The sequence below is a fragment of the Natrix helvetica genome (assembly GCF_964273705.1).
Source record: "Natrix helvetica genome assembly, chromosome: 4".
Lineage (NCBI taxonomy): Eukaryota > Metazoa > Chordata > Lepidosauria > Squamata > Natricidae > Natrix > Natrix helvetica.
This window is the reverse complement of record NC_138550.1, coordinates 130,217,418-130,240,821: the sequence shown is the minus strand read 5'-3', so window position 1 is coordinate 130,240,821 and position 23,404 is coordinate 130,217,418. Positions and strand designations below refer to the sequence as shown.

At 38.8% G+C, this 23,404-nt stretch overlaps 1 protein-coding gene across 1 annotated transcript in view; it reads left to right on the top strand.

The window, feature by feature from the left end:
- Positions 1-23,404, top strand: part of TOX (thymocyte selection associated high mobility group box) — a 189,985-nt gene that overhangs the window by 145,800 nt on the left and 20,781 nt on the right. The window contains exons 4-5 of the mRNA XM_081953440.1: positions 1,465-1,740; positions 16,606-16,836. Coding sequence (XP_081809566.1) covers positions 1,465-1,740; positions 16,606-16,836 — 507 coding nt within the window. The remainder of the gene's footprint in view (positions 1-1,464; positions 1,741-16,605; positions 16,837-23,404) is intronic.

Sequence of the window (23,404 nt, the reverse complement as noted above, 5' to 3'; positions counted from 1 at the left end):
AAATGAAAAATACATGTTTCTAATAACAGGTTCCTTTTTATTTATTAGTAAGAGCATTAACCACAATAACTGTGCTGCTACTACTTTCATTACTATATCTGAATAGCTCCTCCTAACAGTATGGATTGATTGTATAGTAAAATCCGTACAGATCTATTTTAAGCATACTTCGGTCATTCTGAAGTGATTACATATTTCATCAAACATAATATATTTATCAAATATGTATTTCAATGATTTTTCCCAATAATTTAGTTTATTGCAAAAAAAATTCACTTATTACTTCATTTCATATCAAACTAAATATAAATGGGTAAGGTTATTTTTCAAAATATTTGTTTATAACAAAACTATAAAAATGATGAGTAAAAAAGTAATAATAGAGTATAAATTAATGTATGATGCATTGCATCTTGAAAAAATAATGTTTAGGTTGACTTTTTATGTATACCAAGTTTCTATTGTACTGTCAAACAAATGTAAATAATTGACCTAATGCTACTTACTTCTTTTGTATTTACGATCATAATTAAGCCCAAAATTTATGTTGTTATGTTATGTTGAGACACTTGCTAAGTGATTTTTGCTCCATTTGATGACCTTTCTTGCCACAGATGTTCAGTGAACCACTACAGTTGATAAGTTAGTAAGTTATTAAGTGAATCTGGCTTCCCCATTGACTTTGATTGTCAGAAGATCACAAAAAGTGATCACGTGACTCTGGGACACTGCAACAGTCATAAATATGAATCAATTCCCAAGCATCCAAATTTTGATCATAAAAATATTGCAAGGTTGTAGCTTTGAAAAACGTTCAGTTGTAAGTCGAAGGCTACCTGTATTGTATAGCTTAAAGTTGAAAACGTCAGACTGGTAGTTTTAAAGAGCTGATGTATTTTGTCTTAATGAAGAGGGAAATATTCTTTCTTTTAGTGCCTTCTCATTTTTTTATCTTAATAAAGTTTATATTTATTGCTCAAATTAAAAAAATAAAATGAAATCAAGCCCACAGATGTAATTTATTAAGCTCACAACTTTAGAGCCTTTAGCACTCATTTATAATGATTTCAGAAAATGAGTTGTGTAGTCAAGTAATCAACCAATCATTAACTCACTGTTTTTTTCCACACAGAATATTATAGTAGCTTTTTGGACAGCCTTGTATATTAAAACTAGAGTCCAACTGTTTAAAAATTCTACAGTTCTTTCAAAGCTAAATTGATTTGGAGAGTGATAAAATTTAGATATAATTACATAATTTTAGCCCATGTTTCCTGCTTGTGAGGCTTTATAATCATGATCTATAAAAGTAATTTTTTATTGCTGTATTTTAAGGTAAGGAAAATTTTGCAACTCATATGGTTTCATTTATTTAATGAAATTTTAAATGATTTTTCAGGATAAATTGTCTGAACAGTGGAATAATAACAACAAATAGTAAATGTATAATATGATTTCTTTTAGATGCAGGAATTACGGAATGCAGAAGGAACTCAATATAATTCCCATGCCCAGATAGCAACCATGAGGCCAAGGGTCCAGCCCGGAGATATGAGGCAACCAGGAATAATGCAACATGGTCAGCTGACAACTATTAACCAGTCACAACTAAGTGCTCAGCTTGGTTTAAATATGGGTGGAAACAATGTTCCTCACAACTCTCCATCTCCCCCTGGTAGCAAATCTGCCACTCCTTCACCATCCAGTTCAGTTCATGAAGATGAAGAAGATACTTCAAAGGTATGACCAACCCTTTTAAAGCAGTGGTTGTTTGTAACCAGCACAATAAAACTTTAAGCATTATTTAATTTTAAAAAATTAAACTTTAATCAATTTTAAATGCCTTTTTTCAGGTGTGATACCATTTATAAATTCTATACTCAAAACATTATAATTGAGAATTTCTCACAATAAACAGTATGCCTCCATAATGTGTAAATATGTTAACTTTCTTTTTTTCAACCTCATCCCATTTTAACTAAACATACGTAAATGCTTCATGTAATAATTATTCAAGATATTCCATTTCTTTCCTGTTGTATATGATCCATTAAATATCAAATTAGCATCTGAACTTCAACTATCTGCAATTTCTATTTACATTAATAGGTTGGGTCAATAGGTTTGTGAATCATAAAAATGTCCAAAAAAATTAAAGGCCTGAGATTAGAAAAAGAAAAGAAACCATAACTGAATCTAATTTATACAACATTATTTACCATACCTCTTGTATACTCACCTACTCACGCAAACCATTCTTCCACTATACCTTATATTATTTCATATATTGCCTTTTCTTCTTTAAACTTGCCCTTTTCTTTTTCAAAATTACGTAAATTCTATTCAATCATAATTTCCCAATACTCCACATCTTACAACCACAATTGAGCCAAGAATTTCTGTTGCTAAGCAAAGCAGTTGTTAAATGACTTTTGCCACAGTTGTTAAGCGATTCACTGCACTTGTCAAGAGAATCATGTGATCATTAAGCTAATCCAGTTTATCTGAGTTTACCTGCTGGGAATGATAAACACATGAACCTGGGAGAGTACATTTTTCATATATACATGCCAGTTGCCCATATTTTGATCACATGATAATGGGGATGCTGCAATAATTGTAAGTGTGAAAACTGGTCTGGACTTCCCATGCAACTTAAAACTTGTTCAGATGGCTCAATTGTTGAGGTGTAATTTTTATACTCCCTCTCCTGTGGTTTGTATCTTTTGCTTGTATTATGTTTATTAATACTTTTTTACATTTTTACATTTATTAATAAGGTTTTATATACACGTACATTATACATGTACAGGTTTTATTTATTGTTTCTTCTGATTGTTGTTTTTCATCCAGAGTTAACATGAAATAGGCAGATTTATAAATGTAATTAATATATAAATACTTGTATGTTTATATTCCAAAATGGTACACAAATTGATCTACTTGATCTCATTTGTTGCCACATCTTACCATTTTTTTGCTCAGTTTTCTGGATAGCACAACAACCTTTGTCTTTGATACATTTATTTTGAGATCCACAGTCTTGTTATATCATACATTCTGTCTCTTATTTGGTACAAACTGGACCAAAATTCTTTTCAGTTATCATCAGCATTTGTTATATATTTCTCCATAGATACCTTTATGTTGAATGAATGAATGTCAAATGATTCACTAAGCGATTTACTCTCCGCCATCCTTTATTTCCACCATATCACATTCATTAACCAAATCTATACTTCTTTAAACCCATAATTTAAGCCTATCAACATTTGTTTGCAAATATTTCCACAAAATAAATAAATTTCAAATGTTACTTTTCATGTTCATAAATCATGATTAACTGAAGGCCAAAATTCTGATTTGTTACCCCTACCCAAGGCCTTGTTACACTTCAAAAATTTTCTTCTGTGTTAAAAGCCTGCTAAATACCTTCACAGGCATGCCTGACCATAAATGTTATAGCATTATTTCCAATTCCACTGTTCAACAAGTTCACATCATTTCCATAGAATTCTCTAGATTGCTCCTGCTGGCATTTTTTTTACATCAGTTTCTTTTCACTTCATTGCTTTTATTTTTAATTCAATTTAAACTGCTCGAAGCAATTTAATTAACCTTCACACACTTTCCAAAATACTTATTTCGGTCAGAATTGGTGAATATTTTTGCCATCTTCTTTCATTTTAACTGTTCCTTGGTATCTTTTGATTACATTCTTTGTGCCTATTTTCTCTCTTTTAACATACTATAATAAGTTTCCTCATCTTCATTTTGTGAAGCAATCATTGTCATGCCTTCATCATTACTGAGTTGAACTGCAATGTACTGCAATGCATGGGACTACTTTTGAAGACCCATTTAGAGTGGGTCAGAAACTACAAAAAGTACAGAATGCAGTTACCCCCTTTGTTACTGTGAGCTAATCACCAAGAACATATTAGCTTATATTGCGGGCTGTTACATGCATTTTTATCATCCTCCTACTTCATTCCACAAGACATCATTTTTATATTTGCATTTGTATAATTCCACCTACTCCTGTAACACCTTGTAACAAAATTATTTTCATTATATTCCAACCAGTTTTCATATACTTTTCACATCATGGCCCCACCTTTTGCTTGGAGTGGCTACTAGCTAATTATGTTTCCACTATCTTATCTTTCCAAAAGCACCTCATCAAGTGTACATTCCCTTGGTGAGAATTCTCACAATCTATATTCTATACCATGGGTGCCAAACTCGCCATATCAAGTTGCCGTCCCATTATGTATCGCACCATTTTTTCCCTTCATGGAGCTGAGGTGGACATTGCATGCACGTGACACATCCGGCCTGCGGACTGCCAGTTTGACACCCCTGATCTACACTGTCTTTCTGATGTTGGGGGAAGGACATAAAGTAATTACTGTAGGTCCATTTTCTGGCCATCAAGATATGTGGCTATAGGATTCAGCCCTTCCTTATAATGAATTTCACAAAAGATTAACAAAATCAAACTTTATTTATAAAAAATAAACCATAAACCATTTTTATTCTTTTCAACTTTATTAATATGCTACAATTCACTATTGAAGAAGGTAAATGCAGACCTGTTGAAATCACAGGCAAACAACAGCTTTAAAAGAAAAATAAAATACAATAGACCCATTGGTCACGAATGCTTCTGACCACGATCAAATCAGGTTCTGACCCCCCAAAAAATCACATTTTTTTCGCGGCCAATTTCCCCTTCTGCATCATTTTTTTTTGTAAGCACCAAATTTCCAAAATTAGGTTCGGGTCATGACCAAATCAGTTTGCAACCTAAGTTATGGAATGAATTATGGTTGTGACCAGAGATTCTACTGTAATAATAATAATAAAGCAATGTTACTAGTATACCACAGGAAAGTTTTGGTCTGCTACAAATAATAAAGAAATACATGGTAAAGAGATTGGAGTAGGTTATTAAAATTTGAATTGGCAAAGCTTTTATCTCCTCGTGCACAGTCTGCACTATGATTAGAAAGCTGAAGTATACATAATTATAGACCTTGCATATATAAATAAAAGAGATGATATTTGCATAGTACAGAGCAATAAACACCAAAGTTTTACAGCATATTTTCTTTTTCTTCAGATATAGTATATAAAGCAACTATCACTCTGATTCACTTTTCCTAGATTTTCTTTTTTCCAGAAAATTCTAGTCTTTAATTTGAGCTTTAGGGAATCGGTTATTTCCTCTTTTCTCAATTTCAACCGAGCAATGGTTGCCTTGATTTAAAAAAAACAAAAAGCTGTTTTTTATCCCCTCAAATAAAAGAGAGAGGGGCATCTCTCTTTGTACTTACCTAGAATCAACTCTCTCTTATGAAAAAAGACATCCTCTATTTGTATTTGTATACTTATTGGCTCTGAATGTCAGACTTGCAGCATATTTAATCAATTTAATTTAAAATCAGATATTTTTTCAAGTATTACCCTCAGCACTCCATCCAAATCAAATCAGGCATTTTCTCCCCTCCCCCAACCCACTTCTGATTTAGATAAATATAAATTTATCAATAAGCAACTGATATTTCTGAATAATTGTTTCTGAATACCTTTAAAGTCATCTAATATCTACTTTCTAATTTTCCTCAACTTAGATTTGACCTCTTAAATATTCCAAGTACTAGCTTGAAAAACAATTCATTATTTTGGTTCATTGAACATGCATATTCTGGTAATGCTATTTATAATTGTGACATGCTAGACACATGGTATTTTCACAAATCTGTATTCTTAACTAGATGGATGGCTTTCTCCTTCATGGGTATTTAAATTTCATATATGAAAGGATTTCATGGAATTTAGAGAACAGGGTATGAGAGGATTGTCAACAGCAAATGTTAACTAAGTGAAACATGATCACTAAAGCTTTGCTGTGGCCTATTCTGTTTTTTGTAGCAGAAAACTTAACAGTTTACTTTATTTTAAGTAGAATATTATGTTGTTTGAATTAAAATCTGTTTAATCTATGTTCAATAAAACAGCTCTCCTACCTTCCATCTAAATCCTGGAATTATTGCTGTTTATTTTAAATATGTGTTTGGGTATTAGCATCTCAGGGAGCACTTAGATATCATCATTACACCTTTTTTGATAGTCTTAAATCCTCATCTATCTATACTTGTGATCTATTATTTGTGAATCGTAGCTAATACAGATTTTTAGAGTGAGTGATTTGTGCTTTCTTGTGATAAATAAGTTAAATACATCACTATAATTAAGCAATAAGGCCTGTCAGGAGGTGGATTACCACTAGCTAACTATACCTCCAGGGATTTTGAAGTAGAAGTCTTACTTTTGCTTAGCAGAATAAGAATGAGAATTTTTAAACAATTTCCCATCTGTCTCCATTTTGATGGCTAGCAGCAAAATCTGTATAACTGCTGATTGGTTAGAAGCATAAGATTCCAAAATCACCCTCTTCGTTTCCAAGTTATTAATGTGAAATTAGTTTTAACTTCCTTGTTTGAAAAAAAATCCAGTGAATTTCACCCTGCCTCCGAGAGAGCAGTTCACCCTGCCTCCGAGAGAGCAGTTTTCCTATCTAACCATCTGTGTATGCCAGTAGTTACTTGGTAAGTAACTATTCTAAGTAGCTGAGTAATTGTTAGCTAAAAATGTATAAAAATTTGGGTTTTCACCTTTGTGCTGCAAGTTTATTATCTTGATCCTAAAGGATAAACATGGTTGTTCTGATGTTAATAAAAAGTGAAAAGACTACACTTTGAAAGAAAAAGAAAATTCTACGTCATAAGCATTCCAGTGCTGAACAAAGCCATAATAAATTTAACATCGCAGATTTCTTAATTTATGTTTCAAAAACGTAAGACAATCATGCATATAGTTTAAGGATCTTATAAACAGATGTTTAATGCTTTCAGAGTGTACAGATCCAGGGGATGGATAATGCTGACTTTCTGCACTGATGCTACAAGTACTAGGTTCCTGATGTTTAGATGATCACATTATATATGGCAGTGTTATTCGGTAGTAAGGAATTTTAATTTTGCCTTTGAGTGCTGAGAGAAATATTATGATTGTAAACCCTGAAGCTGACCTGACCGTAGCCATTTTGAGGCTTTAGTGTTGCCACACTGGAGCTGAGGGATAGGGAGGGGAAAATAGAGATAGATGAAGTTTTGTAGCCAAAACAAAATACTTTGCCCTGGGTGTCACGATGTTAAAAAGTTTGCTAGGCATGAACTGACATTCAAGAGTTAAACTAAGAAAGAGTTATTGCGCAGGTCATAAAAGTTCTTATCTGAAAGTGATTTATTGCGCATGCGTCACACATTCCAAAATTCCTTTCTTCTTTGTTTGGCTGCCAACTTGGCAACCGGAGATTTTATTATCAAAATGTAACCATTAGTTATTTCTGTTTCATTTACTTTTATTATTTTCGTATTAAAGTTTGTTTATTAATGAAAATACTTTTTACAGACTTTTATTTCTTTTCTTAATATCTAAAGAGATATGCGGAAGGGAATCAGCCTCGGTCCATTGATCTCAGATTTCTCCAGGGTGTTTTTCCCCTGACAACTTGGTAGCAGAGGATGGTTGATGATACCAGCTGAGATGGCTACAATTTATGGCTGTATTTTCCCTTCATGCTATCTTAAGATAACCGACTAAGGCTAATTAGCCATGTCGAAAAAAAAGAAAGATGGGGCAAGCACAGATGGATCAGCTTCTTCTGACAAGGAGGCTCCCTCGGACACAGAGAAGCAAGATCAAAACGTGCTTCAGGAGCAACAAATTCCTTCAGGTGCCGAGCCAGATGTGGGGGAAGGAGCTACAGGACGCGACATCCACGAAACGAGGTCAGTGGTTCCTCCTTCTAAAATATCTCCAGGAGATTATGAATTTTTGGGGGCCAAGCCAAAACTTCCCACTTTACCAAAGCCACTCCATTCCCAGACCCTCACAGATTATCAGACACTTGATGAATGGCAACTGCTGGCAGAAAAAAAATCCTCCCACGCAGAAAGCAGATTTTATGAATTCCCCCCAGATGATGACGAAGAAATGCAAAGCTATCTTGATCAAATAGAACGTTTTGAAAAATATGCTAGGGAGGCGAGAATGTGCTTTGAGGAGATGAAGAGAAGTAGGAGAAGCTCCCCCACTCCCAAAATATTTGAGGACGCCATCTTGTCTTCAAAACAACAGCCTAAGACACACCCCACAGAGTTCATTGGTCAATTAGAACAAAGAGACATGTACATGTCACCGAGGTCACGTGGTCCCTTTGAGTCAACTGAACTTCCGCATACGTATAGACGACTGCAGCCAAGAAGTGAAGCTGCACTGCCATCTGCTGGCGGAGAAAAATTATTACAGCAAAAGATGATGCAGCTTCGTGAAAGTTTTAAAGATTTAGCTATGAGCCCTTTAGAAGCCAAAACTTTGCCTCCAAAGGTTAAGTCTTCAACACCCCCTGGCGGTGTGGAATCCTCCCTAGATGGAAAAAGGCAAAGCCAAAGGCGAATTCGAGGAAGCCAATTTGATGTTGCCACGCAAAGGCCAATGATGCAACCCCAGCATCCCCTGGTTCAACAACCAGCTTTGCAACCAGATCAACAAATTGTTCCAATGCATATTCCTCAGCAGGTATTCACAGTCACCCCCTTGACTGGTGAGTCCAAATTAAAGGAGTCAGGAGAGAATTATAAAGCCTGGGTCAGTGAAATTGCTCTCTTGCTTCGAAGAGAAGGCACACATTCCATGATTTTTAATCCTCCTCCTCAGCCCTGGACACCTGCAATGAGAGACCTGGAAAACAGAGCAATCACGACTTTACTCATGTCAATGGAAATTGAGATCCAAGGTATCTTTCCACCTGATGCAACTGCCCAAGAAATTTGGGCTATTTTGGAAGATTGCTACAGGCCCGTTTCATGTTTGCTCATGTCTGAGTTCCATGGTTCGAAGTTGAAACCTGGTGAACGAATTGGTGGACATTTGACCAAACTGAAAAGAATGAGAAGTGAATTGAGACAAAATGGCCATGTAATCGATGATATCCAAATGATTAACATCATCATTAACTCATTGAATTATGAATGGAAAGATGCTGTTGCAAAGATTAACTACGTGCCTATTGCTCAACGCACAGTTAACCACGTTTGCAGACTTTTAGTGGAAGACGAAGCTATCAGGTTAGCTACACCACATCTGCAACGACCCCCAGCGTCAAAGGCTCCAGCCAGACGTCCCTTCCGAGGAAGAGGCTACGCTCCAAGGATGCCAAAATGCTACACCTGCAACCGTGTGGGACATGACACCCGGGATTGTCCCCAACGAGTTCCAGCTCCCGTCACGTACCAGCCCAGAGGAACAGACTCCAGAGGAAGAGGTAGAGGCGGAAGACAAGGTCGTCGTGGTCCAAGGCGTGATCCACAAGCTCCACTTGTAACACTGGCCATAACCAACGTTCCACAACCTGATCCAAAGTTCGACAGACGTCTTTTGTGGACTTTAGACAGTGGAGCAGCTGTGCACGTTACCCACAGAAGGGAACTTTTCACAGAAATGGGCGAACCAGAGCCCGAGTATCGAGAACTGTATTCCTTCACCAACCACACTTGCAAGGTCATGGGAAAAGGAACTGTTTACATTGAAGAGCTCGATACACACATCCCTGATGTTTATTACATACCTTCAGCAACCAGTAATTTGCTTAGTCAAAGTCACTTGTCTAGAGAGTTAAAGTTCCAGGTTCACCACCTCGAAAAAGCAAGTTACCTAGTTAAAGATGGAGATATTGTTGCTGAAACTATGCTGATCGGTGGTGTTTATTACTTAAAGCCAAAGCCTAAAGGGCAAGCACAGGCAAGTATGCAAACTCCAAAAAGGCACAACGTGAACCCAGAGAGAGTTGTCCCAGAGAGAGAAAACGTTACTGTGCCAAAGGCTCCTAAAGCCAACAAACAAAGAAAACAGAAACAGGTTGCTCAGAGCAAGCCTGAGGGTCCTCATGAAACTGTTAATGTTGAGAATTCACTAACTGGTAAACCTTTGCATTCCAGGTGTATTCACAAGTGGCACAGAAGATTGGGGCATGCCAGTTTCCGTGTTCTTAGAAAGATGCCGGAGTTCGCAAAAGGTTTGGATCTAAAGGGGTGTAAGGTGTTTTTGGATTGTGCCGTTTGCAAAAAGGCTAAATCCAAGGCGGCTTCAATTCCAAAACACGCTACACGCCTGTCAACACGCATTTTTGATTTGGTACACACTGACATAGTGGGTCCTTTCCCACCAACACTTGGTGGCAGAAAGTATTTTTTAACAATTGTAGATAATCATTCTAGATATGGATTTGTATATCCTATGAGAGAGAAATCTGAGACCTTTCAGATCTTTAAAGACTTTGCAGCTTTTGTTTCTACACAATACCAAGTTCGCATCGCCAGAATCCAGAGTGACCGTGGTGCAGAATTCATGTCTCAGCGTTTCCAGGACTGGATGCGTAAGAATGGAATTCTTCATCAGACATCTGCTCCATATACACCGGCTCATAACGAAGTCGTAGAAAGAAGACAAGGGGTTCTACAAACCATGATGCGTTGTCTTCTAGAAGATGCCAATCTCAGTAACACATACTGGGGTGAAGCAATCAAATATGCAAATTACATTGTCAACCGTAGTTGGAGCAGTGTAATCAATCAAACTCCTTTCTACATGCTGTATAGCTACAAGCCTGATCTCAAGAACCTCCACATTTTTGGTTCATATGCTATGGTGAACTCCCTTAAGTCAAAGAAGAAAGGGAGGTACAGTAGCAAAGAGACTGAGATTTATGGGTATTGATGATAATTCAAAATGGTACAAATTCATTGATACTAAACATGTGATTGTCATTTCACAATCTGCTAATTTTGAGGAAGATATTGACTGGTCCAGGATTCATTCCAATGATCCTGAAGTTTATTTTCCTAGAGATGGTGTTCCAGATGCCACGCAGCCTGATGACAATTCGCAGGCAGATATTCCTTCTACCAGTTCTTCACAACCTGATGTTCCGTCTTCGCAAGCCGCGGATGCTGATGCTAGCGACGAACGTGAGGACGAGGATGATGATGATGAAGAAGAAGAAGACTGGTCTGTTGCTCCTAGACGCTCCAAGAGGGCCACAAAAGGAATCCCTCCACAACGTTATTCACGGCAACTGACAAAGTCACCATTACCTTTGATTTGCAACGTTACTCTTCCTCCAGAGACATTCACACAAATCAAACAGCTTCCTGATTCAGAACAAGACAAGTGGTATGATGCAATGCAGGATGAAATGGACAGTTTAAAGAAACTTAATGTATTCACACCTGCAAAACCTCCAGCAAACAAGAAAGTCATTGGCACTCGATGGGTCTACAGAATCAAGAAGAAACCGAATGGTGAGTCTTTATACAAAGCCAGACTTGTAGCTCAGGGTTTCGCTCAACGTTATCCTGAGGACTACACAAACACTTACTCACCAACAGTCAGAACTGAAAGCGTAAAAATTGCCTTAACCACTGCAACTATTCTTGGTTTAGAAGTTTTCCAATTTGATGTGGACACAGCTTATCTACATGCAGACCTAGATGAAGAGATCTACGTGAGAAGCCCTCCAGGATTCCGAAAGCAAGAAGGGGATACCTGGTTCCTGAACAAAAGTCTTTATGGTCTGAAACAGTCAGGTTTAATGTGGTATTTATGTCTTACTGACAAACTAAATTCAATGGGCTTTATTAAGTCCGAAACTGATGAATGGGTGTTCACAAAAAGATCTAACAATGCATATGAGATAATTCTTGTTTATGTTGATGATATTGTTTATATTGGTCCAAATAAGAAAATGAGTGAGATTTTTGCCAAAAGTTTGCAGAGATACTTCACACTAAAATCTTTAGGACACATTAGCACTTATTTAGGTGTTCAAATTGAAAAGACACAGAAGGGGTTTAGTCTTTCACAAGAAGAGAAAATTGATCACATTCTACATCATTGCAACATGAAAGATGCTAGCACAACAAAGACACCCATGCAAACAGATTTTCACAACTTAACACATGAACCAAGTCCTGAGTTCGAGGATCAAACACTTTATCGTTCAGTCATTGGTTCACTATTATACATTAGTAGTTGGACCAGACCTGACATCGCACTTAGTGTTAATCTTTTATTACGACACGTAGGTAAGGCAACACAATTTCATTGGTCATGCATTAAGAAGTTGTTGAAATACCTGAAACACACTAAACACATGAAGTTATTGCTAGAACCAACACACACTGATCAACCAAAGTTGATTTGTTTTGCTGACGCCGACTGGGCGAGCGACAAGAAGTCACGCAAAAGCACTTCTGGTTACATGATGTTCCTGAATGGATGTCCTGTTTACTGGCAAGTGAGAAAACAGAGTTTTGTTTCATGTTCATCTACTGAAGCTGAATATGCTTGTGTTTCAGATGCTTGTAATTCTCTAACGTGGTTTGATGCTTTGATCACAGATATCTGGACACGTCCGATTCGACCAATCACCGTGATGGAAGATAATGTATCTGTTGTTTATATTTCTGAGTCACATTTTACAGGTTCTAGGTCCAGACACATTGACATTCGTTATCAAAACACAAAGCAATTAGTTAAGCAAGGTTTTGTTAAATTGCAATATGTTTCTACACATGATCAGATTGCAGACATGCTTAACAAACCACTTGCCGCAAATCAACACGAGTATCTGCGAAAGAAGATGTGCCTTAATTGATGATTTGATGACGTCAGCCCAGACTAGCAAAAGAAGGGGTGTCACGATGTTAAAAAGTTTGCTAGGCATGAACTGACATTCAAGAGTTAAACTAAGAAAGAGTTATTGCGCAGGTCATAAAAGTTCTTATCTGAAAGTGATTTATTGCGCATGCGTCACACATTCCAAAATTCCTTTCTTCTTTGTTTGGCTGCCAACTTGGCAACCGGAGATTTTATTATCAAAATGTAACCATTAGTTATTTCTGTTTCATTTACTTTTATTATTTTCGTATTAAAGTTTGTTTATTAATGAAAATACTTTTTACAGACTTTTATTTCTTTTCTTAATATCTAAAGAGATATGCGGAAGGGAATCAGCCTCGGTCCATTGATCTCAGATTTCTCCAGGGTGTTTTTCCCCTGACACTGGGAACCAAGGACATTTCCACAGCTGGTCGGAGAGAGGAGTAAGGTTAACAGGCAACGGGACGGCACCTTGATTGGGCCATGTGACTGATTGTCTGGGAAAGGGGAAAAACTTTTACTTTTAATTAGGTAAAAACTGTGGGAATATTCAGTTTTCACCAGCCTGTGCCAATATGATATGCCAAATAAACCTATTCTTTGAGGAACCTGCCTTGGAATTCAACAGAAATGCCAATTTGTATAGGAAAAAGTTCTTACTGAATATAAGAAGAACCATGGAATATTTTATTATTCTAGAAAAAGTTGTTTGAGGTGATACCCAAAGAACTACTATTATTTTGTTCTTATACATAAAAAAATGTTAATAAAAAATTTCAGTGGGTTATATGTTTGAGTTCTACTTTCATAAATGCTATTCAGAGAGAAAACTGACTGGCGTTGCATATACCACTGCTCGTATCCTTAAGCTTGATTAATGAAAACTGATGAAAGCTGGTGCAGTCTTAAAAAAATAAACAGCCCTGTCGCCTCACGTAAATTTTCTCTTTCAGTCCCAAATTCCAGAATACAGGTAGTTCTCAGCTTATGACCACTGTTGAAATTGGAATTTTGGTTGTAACTCATGATGCTCATAAATTGAGACAATTATGTTTATGACCAGACCATGTTAAAGCATCCAATTTTACCACAGTTTTATAGTGGTGGTTAAGTGACTTAAGTTATAAGTCCAAATCTATTCTCCCAAATGGGTGTTTTTGCCGGAAACTGATAAAAAAAATTGTTGCAAATCATGGAAATACATAACCAGTGGAAAATGTGAGCCACTTGCCAAGCAACCAAAATGTGGTCATGTGACTCCAGGAAGTTAACACATTTTACGACAGCTGGAAGTCATAAAGCACCCTTTCTAGGGCAATTGTAAAGGGCCAACTAGTTGTTAAAGGGCTGATTCTAAGTCAAAAATTACCTGTTTATTATTTCATCCTTGAACTAAAGAAAAGCCTAAAGTTCTTTTAAATATTAGCAGCATGTAGACATGTCTTAACTTAGCTCATGAAAAGATTTTGCTAATTATCATACCAGCAGAGATACAGACTTCTTCTTTAAAAAGTGCAACACAATATGACATCGTTCCTAAGGACTAAAAGGAAATAACCCTGTAAGGGACATATATTGCGTAGACTGTAGCTGAAGATTATGCTATATTTCCTCAGGAGACTCATAAGCCAACTAACCAGAATCCTTTACAGCAAGCAAAAATTACTCTCCCACATCATCTCTTATGCTCCTGGAACTCCAAGAGCATAAAGACTTCACCAGGCCCTGACAACAATCTTATTCTATAAATCTCACCTCCTTGAAGAAAAAGAAAATAAATTGTTCCACACTTCTATGAGCTTCACTCAATATAACACAGGAGTTTCAGAGATTTTCCACAGCATTATAAACTTACCAGTTGCTCTGTCAACCAGTTAGAACACTCCAATTCTTGCATGAGACTTATTATCTTGCTCCACTAAACCCCCACAAAATATAAACTCTGTGAGGCTATACAGTATTTTTCCTTGCTTGAGACTTAAGTAGCTTTAGAATAAGAAATAAAATTTAGACATACAGCTATCATCAAACTAATTCATCCAAGGACAACACAAAACTACAGATTCATCATATTTCAAATGCATTAAGATGCATGAATGCCTCATAAAGATTTAACACTGAGTTGGATTTCTACACTGAATACTGTTGCCAACAAACTGAAACCATAGTCATCAATAAAAAAAGGTACTCTTATTCAACAAACTCTGCAGGGCAGAGTGAGACATCATCCAAGGTTTCATGAGCAGCAGCAATATGATCATTAAATAAACTGACACAGAAAGGGCAATTGTCATTATGAATCAAATGGATTATTCACAGAAACAGCTCTCCAAAACTATGTTATATCCTCAGAACCCACAGCAATTTAATGGAAAGAACTATACAATCTGATGCACTTTCCAGAAGACATACAAGACTATACCTACATAAAAATATCACAGGATCCTTCACAAGAATTTTGTATATTTTTCAAAAAGAATGCAAACCAGGTCATCCCATTGACATTGTAATCATCACAGCAGCCATTTAACTTTTGTGGATCTTGAATTCAGATATTATGCTGCCAGCATTCATAGATGTATAAGAAACACTAAGAATGCAAATGACCAGCTGTCTGAAAGAAGTATAAATCCTTCCATTCTCCACCGTCCAGTTAGAACTGAAGAAGCTTCTTGGATGAGAAGCAAAATGTCTTCAAAGAAAAACAAGAAACTCCAGTTGCCTCTTGAAAAAAACATCTTTGGGATAACCACTGAAATCAGGATACCTTGTCCCTAAACTGTATGACTTATAATTCTCCCATACTACATTATGGTTAGCAATGACACAGGGTTGCCAACGTCTTCATGACTGACCCTAAAATCTCTCTTGTAGTTGAGATACATTGATGGCATTTTCATCATCATGAGGATCATTAACTAATCTCTAAAAATTCAGCAACGCTCCATCATCAGCCTCATGCATATCTGTTTCCTGCTGCCATCTAGAACATTCCACCAGATATCCAGGCTCTACACTACAACCATATTTGTTCTGACCTACTTGACATATATGTACAACTGATGGACTTAAGCCAAGCACTGTACAAGATCAATAGGCAAATCAATTGAGCCAGATCCATTTCTAGAGGGCACTTGTTAAAGACAAACTACAATAACAGAATAGAACGGTTTTGGTTGTTCCCTAGTTACCAGCTTGAGCGCTTTGTTGTATAGAATTTATAATGCATAATGACACTGCACTTCCTGAACAATATATAGCACATCCATACTTGAATATAAACAAGATATCTAACCTATCCAAACAAGAACCTAATGTCCAAGTGTTGTGAAATTAAGAAGTGTTTATCATGTCTTCTTACTTCTGGTTAGTGTTCATAGATGCAGTCTGCATGTTTTCTATCTTTTCCCACATAGTAGCTGATTCAGTCCTCACATTGGATGTTGTAGATGACTCCTGTTTTTTCTTCTTGGCCTACTGGATCTTTTGATTTACTTAAGATGTTTTGGAAAAGCAACCCTGAGCAACATATATTCACGTCTATTGAAACTGATCATCATATTAATGAAAGAGTTTAGATAGAATGAAAACAAACTGTAAAGTATAATATCATTAGATCATATAACTTTATAAATGAATTTTTAAATAAAATAAAATAAGAGGTTAATAATTTGGATTATAAAAAGGCTATAATTAAACTAAAGTTTAAGATAAAAATGTCTAAATTCATATGGATGAAAGAACAGAGATTTAGTTTGGTTTTCAGTAATAATTGCAATAGTTTGTTTTATAATGTTTTTTTTTTCTTTTTGGTAGATCAATGGGGGAGAAAAAAGACCTGCCTCTGATATGGGAAAGAAACCCAAAACTCCCAAGAAGAAGAAAAAGAAAGATCCTAATGAGCCACAAAAACCTGTTTCTGCCTATGCATTATTTTTCCGAGACACTCAAGCAGCTATTAAGGGCCAAAATCCAAATGCTACTTTTGGTGAAGTTTCTAAAATTGTAGCATCTATGTGGGATGGCTTAGGAGAAGAGCAAAAGCAGGTAAAGTGTTACATTGCTTTTGAAATTATTAGTTTATTTACCTGCTATTTTTAGAACATTTCTTTTTCTCACTAAAACAAGTTCTCATTATGCCCATATATCCGAGAACCAAATTTGTTTTACACATATTTACCTATTGTCTTCAGACTAGTGTTAAAAAGAGGAAAAATTACATATACATGATGTTACTAGATGGTCTAAGAATTTTCTTGTGAATTGGAATGCTTGTGTTGGAGATAACTACTTTTTGCAAATTGTGAATATAATAGGCATTTCAAAATCGACTTTGTTGAACCATGAACTGCATACCACTCAAAATAGGAGCAGGATGATATTGTATTCCTATCAGAATAACAGCTGGAAGGGACCTTGGAGTTCATCTTGTCCAACTTCCTGCTCAAGCAGGATACTCTGTACTATTTTAGACAAATAGTTGTCCAGTCTCTTCTTTAAGGTCTCATTTTGGAGCACCCACAACTTCTAAATCTTCAAATTTATCCTTGCATAGATAACCTATATACATTTGGTTCACTGTGGAACTGAGCAGATTGAGTTTTCAAATATTCTTATTATGCCTACACTTGTTGATGTTTTGAAAATTAACATAGGTCCATGTCACGAGTAGCATTGGTTTGCACTATTCATTTCTATGACTTTACATCTAAATTCCATATTACTTAACATCAGTGGTCTGTTAAAGATATATTTTTCAGGTGTTTACTAACAGTTTTTGCAATTCCAAACTTTTTTTTGTTACTCTTCCCCTTTTGCATATTCATGCTTTTTGTGCATACATTTTAATAAAACAAACATGGATGAAGTTTTCCTACTTTTCATTTTGAGGCCATCCTTGTAATTCTCATTCTAATATTTCATTAATTTCGACCAAGTATAACTTCACTTACAGTAGCATCAATACTAATGGTAAGGTAATAATCAAAATAATTTCACCAATTTCAAATAATGCTTTTTTCTGTCTATAGTGCCAGAGAATAATCATAATATTTTGAGATTTTCTAACATTTGTAATGACTTAATATATTGTATTGGTTAGATTATATTTTGTAAATGACTTTGCTTAATAATACAGTATGATAGCTGTATGAACAAACAAACCTGAACAAATTACATTATAATTTTTCACCTACTTGATTGTTAAGTTAAGAAAACGGTTTTATTGGATAATTGAGTTTTTGTCATTGTTTTTGTTTTTTTTAAAAAAAATCAGGACAATTATGTTTAAAAAGAGAGATAACGTTTTTAAAACCAAAAGAAGTGTTAAAAGAAGAAAAAATATCAACAAAATGAATGGTGTTAATGCAATGAAAATTAATTACATTTACAGAACAATTAAAGAGCCATGTGAGTGATCTGCACTTCAGTGCTATAATAAGAATGAATTAACCAAATGGCACCAGCATGTGGACAAATTTATCACAAATATTGTCAGGCAAATGCCTCTGACAGCATTTTTTTTTCAATTACAGGCTTGAAACTGTCATTGTTTGAGGAAGTTGCATTGCTAGCTAATTGAAAGGAAAATAGGGTTTTTTCCTGTACACCGCTTGGAGAGTCCAAGCAATGGGTTAATTCAGTCTGCTTGCCCTTAGGACTGAGGAACTTTTTTTCCTTTAGCCACACCTCCTGGTGTAGTCACTCCCCAGAATTATTCCTCAGTCAGCCCGATTCGGATGCAATTAGCTTGAGCTCCTAGCTGAATTAATCCTTTTTTGGCTTGGACTCTCTATTTTTACCTTTCTTTTTTCCTACAATCTCCCCTATTATTGTGTGCCTTTTTCCTTCTTCGTTGCTGCATTTTCTCCAGCAGATTCTTCGTTCTTGAAGGCCAGGAGGTAAGTCGGAAGGTGGGGGGGGTGCTCCTCAGCCGATCCGAAAAGGACGGCTTCGGGGCCTGCCGCTTGTCTTTTAAAACGACGCGGCTGCAGCGGCAAGGTCCATGAATCCCCAGGCCCCTCGTTTGTTATTTTAGATGGAGTTTTTTCGTTTCCCCAGCCTGCTAGAGGACCTCTGCCGCAGGGAGGAGTGAGCGATGGTCGCCATCGAGGCGCGATCGCTCCTCCAGTCTCCCTTTGCCCCCACGCTGTTGCGGCGGCCATTTTTGGGCACGGAAAGTTCGCGCTCTTTTCTGGCCGCCATTGCACTTCAGCCACGCTATGCAGGAGACCGCTGGAGGTGGCAGGGCCTGGCAAGGGCCTCCAGGCCGGGCCCACCAGCCTCCATTTTCCTATTTTTGCGAGCGGTGTTGGTTCCTGGGCCGTGCAACAGTCACCATACCGGCTCAGGGAGGAGGCCTCTGTAAGGTGCAGGCCAAATCCATTTTTTCGCTTAGTCATTCTCCTCCCTGTTTCTCCTGCGGGGCCTTGCACCCGGGTGCAGGCCCCGATCCTACTCCTGGGCCATCCGACTGGTTTCTTAGGCAGGGGCTTTGCATTTTTGTTGGTACTTTTATATCTCAAGTGAATTTTACTCAGTTCATTCATTAATCCTTGCATTTTTTTCTTTTTCCCCTTGAAGCAGACCAGTCTCGCTTCTACTTCTACTGCCTTGTCATAGCATTGCACCATCTTGTGTGGTCATTGACTATGGACCTGCCCAGCCCCCCTGATTCCCAAGACAATAGGCCAGGCCTCTCCCAGGCCCCTAGCAAGGGTTCCTCCTCTTCGGGGAGTGGGGATGCGGGCAAGAGTGGTGGTGGGGGATCTGGGAAACATCGTTCCAGAACCCCATCAGTGGCAGAGGCCAAAGATGCTGAAAGGCGCCAGCGTGCCCTTGACAAGCAATTTGAAAAGGCCAGACTCCAGGCAGGCAGGGAGCCATTCCATTCTGGATTTCCCCCTTCTCGGGAGGATCTCCAAATGGTCCTTTCCAAGGAAGTGGAGTCCCAGGACCTATCCCCAAATAGGTCACTCGCGGAGCCGGCTTCCCCAGCTCCCTCCTGGGCCTGCGAACAAGCCTTTCCCCCTGGGGATGCTAGCATAGACGACATGCCAGGGGAGGCTCACCCTCCTCTTGAGGAGGCCCTAGATCCCGATTCGGATCAAGATGAGCTCTCTCCCCGCATGCAGGAGCTGATGGCACGCGCCATTGCCAAGGGCATTACCAAGGCCATGAAATTTAAGGATCCTCCTGCAGTGGCCCCTAAGGGTTCCGGATCCGGCCAGGACGCTCCCCCTCCATCTAAGTGAGCTCGCCACCCCTCCCTGGAATCTTCTGTGGTCAGTGAGGCCTCGGCCATTGAGGACCCTGACCCAGAGGCCCTAGGTTTGTCAGACGACGAGGACCTCCCTCCCGAGGCTCCCGCCTTTGCGGGCCTATTTAAACCCAGCCTCTTCAAATCAATCCTCCATAAGGTCAAGGCTACCACCAGGGTGGGGATCAAGCCCAAACCGGCCGCACCAACGGCGGACTCGACCCCGGTCAACCCCAACACTGGACCCTTGTCTGTTTCATCAGCTGTCCAGCAGATTCGGCGCCCCGGCAGTCGACCTCTTTGCGTCCAAAGGCAACACGCAGCTCAGGCACTTCTACACCCGGTTCTTCACTGCTGTATGCCTTTCCTCCTCTACCTCTCCTTCCTCAATTTATCACCAAGGTCATCGCGGAAGGGGCAGAAGTCCTTCTAGTAGCTCCCCACTGGCCCCGCAGGTCGTGGTTTGCCTACCTGGTTCACCTGTCGGTGTCTCCTCCATGGCGCATCCCACCGGACCAGATCTCCCTCAGCCATGGGGCCGTTGTTCATCCGGAGCCCCAGTGGCTTCAGTTGGCCGTCTGGCACTTGAGGGGGACCAACTGAAGGGCGAAGGTTTGTCAGATGAGGTGGTGCGCACCATACAGGCGGCTAGATGCCATTCTACCACGAGAATTTACAATGCGTCCTGGGCCGCCTTCGCAAAGTGGTGTGAGGAGCTGCACATCGAGCCGACGACCACATCTGTTTCCCGAATTCTAGATTTCCTGCAAGGAGGACTCAACAAAGGTTTGGCTCCAAACACACTTCGGCGCCAAGTGGCGGCCCTGTCCACCGTCTGGTCAGGCGACCCCCTTTTACCTCTCAGCAAGATTCCGAGGGTGCGCCTCTTCCTCAAGGGAGCCTCTAATATCCGTCCTCCCACTGTTCATCGCTACCCTACTTGGCAGCTGTCCGTGGTCCTGCGGGCTCTCTCTGCTCCACCCTTCGAGCCTCTCCGCACGGCGTCCCTTCGCCATCTGACGCTGAAGACAGCCTTCCTTGTCGCCATTACATTCGCTCGTCGGAGTTCCGAACTGGTGGCCCTGTCTGTCCACCAGGACCTGTGCGTCATCCACTCCGACAGAGTTATTTTGAGGCTGGACCCGACTTTTATCCCAAGGATAAATTCGTGGTTCCACAGGGCGCAGGACATTGTCTTGCCTAATTTCTGCCCTCACCCGTCGCACCCCAGAGAGCGCTCCTGGCATACTCTCGATGTTAGGAGAGCCTTGAAGGTCTACATCGCTCGGACTGCAGAGTTCCGGAAATCGGAAGCCCTCTTCCTTTCCTTTCAACCAGGTTCCTTGGGGAAGAAAGTTTCTTCATCCACGATTGGCAGGTGGCTTCGAGCCTGCATTACATCAGCCTATGAGTGCCAGTCCAAAGCAGTCCCGCGCGGCATCACCGCGCACTCTGCTCGGAGCGCGGCCACCTCTGCGGCCTGGGCCACTCAGGCCTCCATACTAGACATCTGCAGGGCTGCTATGTGGTCCTCTCCATCACTCTTCGTGCGACACTACAAGTTGGACTTTTTCACCTCGGCTGAGGCGTCTTTTGGCAGGCATGTGCTCCAGGCGGTTGTGTCAGAGACCGAATCCCAGGAGCCTTCTTCTGCCCACCCGGATGGACAATAACTTGGGTATGTCCCATTGCTTGGACTCTCCAAGCGGTGTACAGGAAAATGACCATTGGCTTACCTGAAGGGTCCTTTTCTGTACACCGCGGGAGAGTCCAACCCACCCTGGCTGTTTTGTGCCGGGATTCGGGTTCTTCATGTCAACAGAACATCATCTTGGACGCTTCGTTCCATCCTCACGTACTGACTATCTAATAATTCTGGGGAGTGACTACACCAGGAGGTGTGGCTAAAGGAAAAAAAGTTCCTCAGTCCTAAGGGCAAGCAGACTGAATTAACCCATTGCTTGGACCCTCCCGCGGTGTACAGAAAAGGACCCTTCAGGTAAGCCAATGGTCATTCTCATAACAAAAGAAAGCTTTCAGAAAACACTCTGGATTTGGTTTAGCATTTTAGCTTTAGCATTAGATCCTCCCATGCTATGTAGCCAATTGGGCAGCAAGGAATAATCCAGTATTTTCAGTTTTGGGGGAGTAGATCAGCCTCTTCCCAAGTGATGTTTAAAGTCTTTAAGTCATCTATGAACATTCTTAGCCATATATTTTAAGGCATCCTCTTGGTCATTTGGCATCGGAAACTCATTGCCATGATGGGAATTTGATTATTCTCCATGCAGAGTATATGATCTTCAAGTTACCTATGTCTCCTACGTGCAACAATGTCATGTAATTTGGAGGGGAAACTCTTTTACAGCACTTCTTCATTAGTAACATGGTTAAAATAGCAAAAATATAATAGGATTCTGTTTAACAGCTGTAAACTTATTGCTTCTTCTAAATATATACTACATATCAGATAAAAAATAATTAGCATCTTTCTTTGTTTTTTACCAACCTTGGAAGGATGGAAGACTGAGCCAACCTTGAATAACTAAGGATCGAACTCCTAGCAATGAGCAGAGTCAGCCTGCAATACTGTATTCTCACCACTGTGCCACCACAGCTCTACATTCATTGAGCACCCATTAATTCTTGATATATCTTTGTTTTATTTTTCTCATGCATACTTTAGGTACTTTAGTTCTAAGGAATTCTACTATTACATTTCTTTTGATTTATCCAGTCCTCATTCGTATGTAACAAAGTGGGCAGTAGCATGCTCTTAAACACAACCAATTATCAATTAATTCCATGCAACTGCTATACTGCTTTTCTATCAGCATTTATATGCCTTATAACACTGCTTCCAGCATTCATTCACTTCAGTTCTTTACATTTAATTGCTTTTATTTTTATTCTCTCTGCTGGAAGCATCTTGCTTAGTTTTCTTCACACATTTTTCAAATCATTTTTTTCTTTCTGTCAAAATTGATGACGGTGATTGTCTTTTTTTTAAAAATCACTTTTTATGTCAACCACTCTTTGCTCTCCTTTGTTCTCTGTGAGTTTTTTCTTTCTGCTTACACACTATTAAAAAATTCCTTATCCTTATTTTGTGGAGCTTATTTTCCTACCTTTATCACTTCTATTAAAATGCATGGTTTTCATCAATGAAATCTTCTATAGAATGCTTTTTAGTAGGAAAAACTGTAGACCAAATTATTATTTATTAATATTACAATAATAATCTATAATTACATTACTTCTTGCAACATAAAGTAAATATTGAACAGTTGAGGCTCATTTTGGTCAACATAGCATGAATGCAACCAAAGTCCAGTTTTACCCTAAGCAACTCACTGT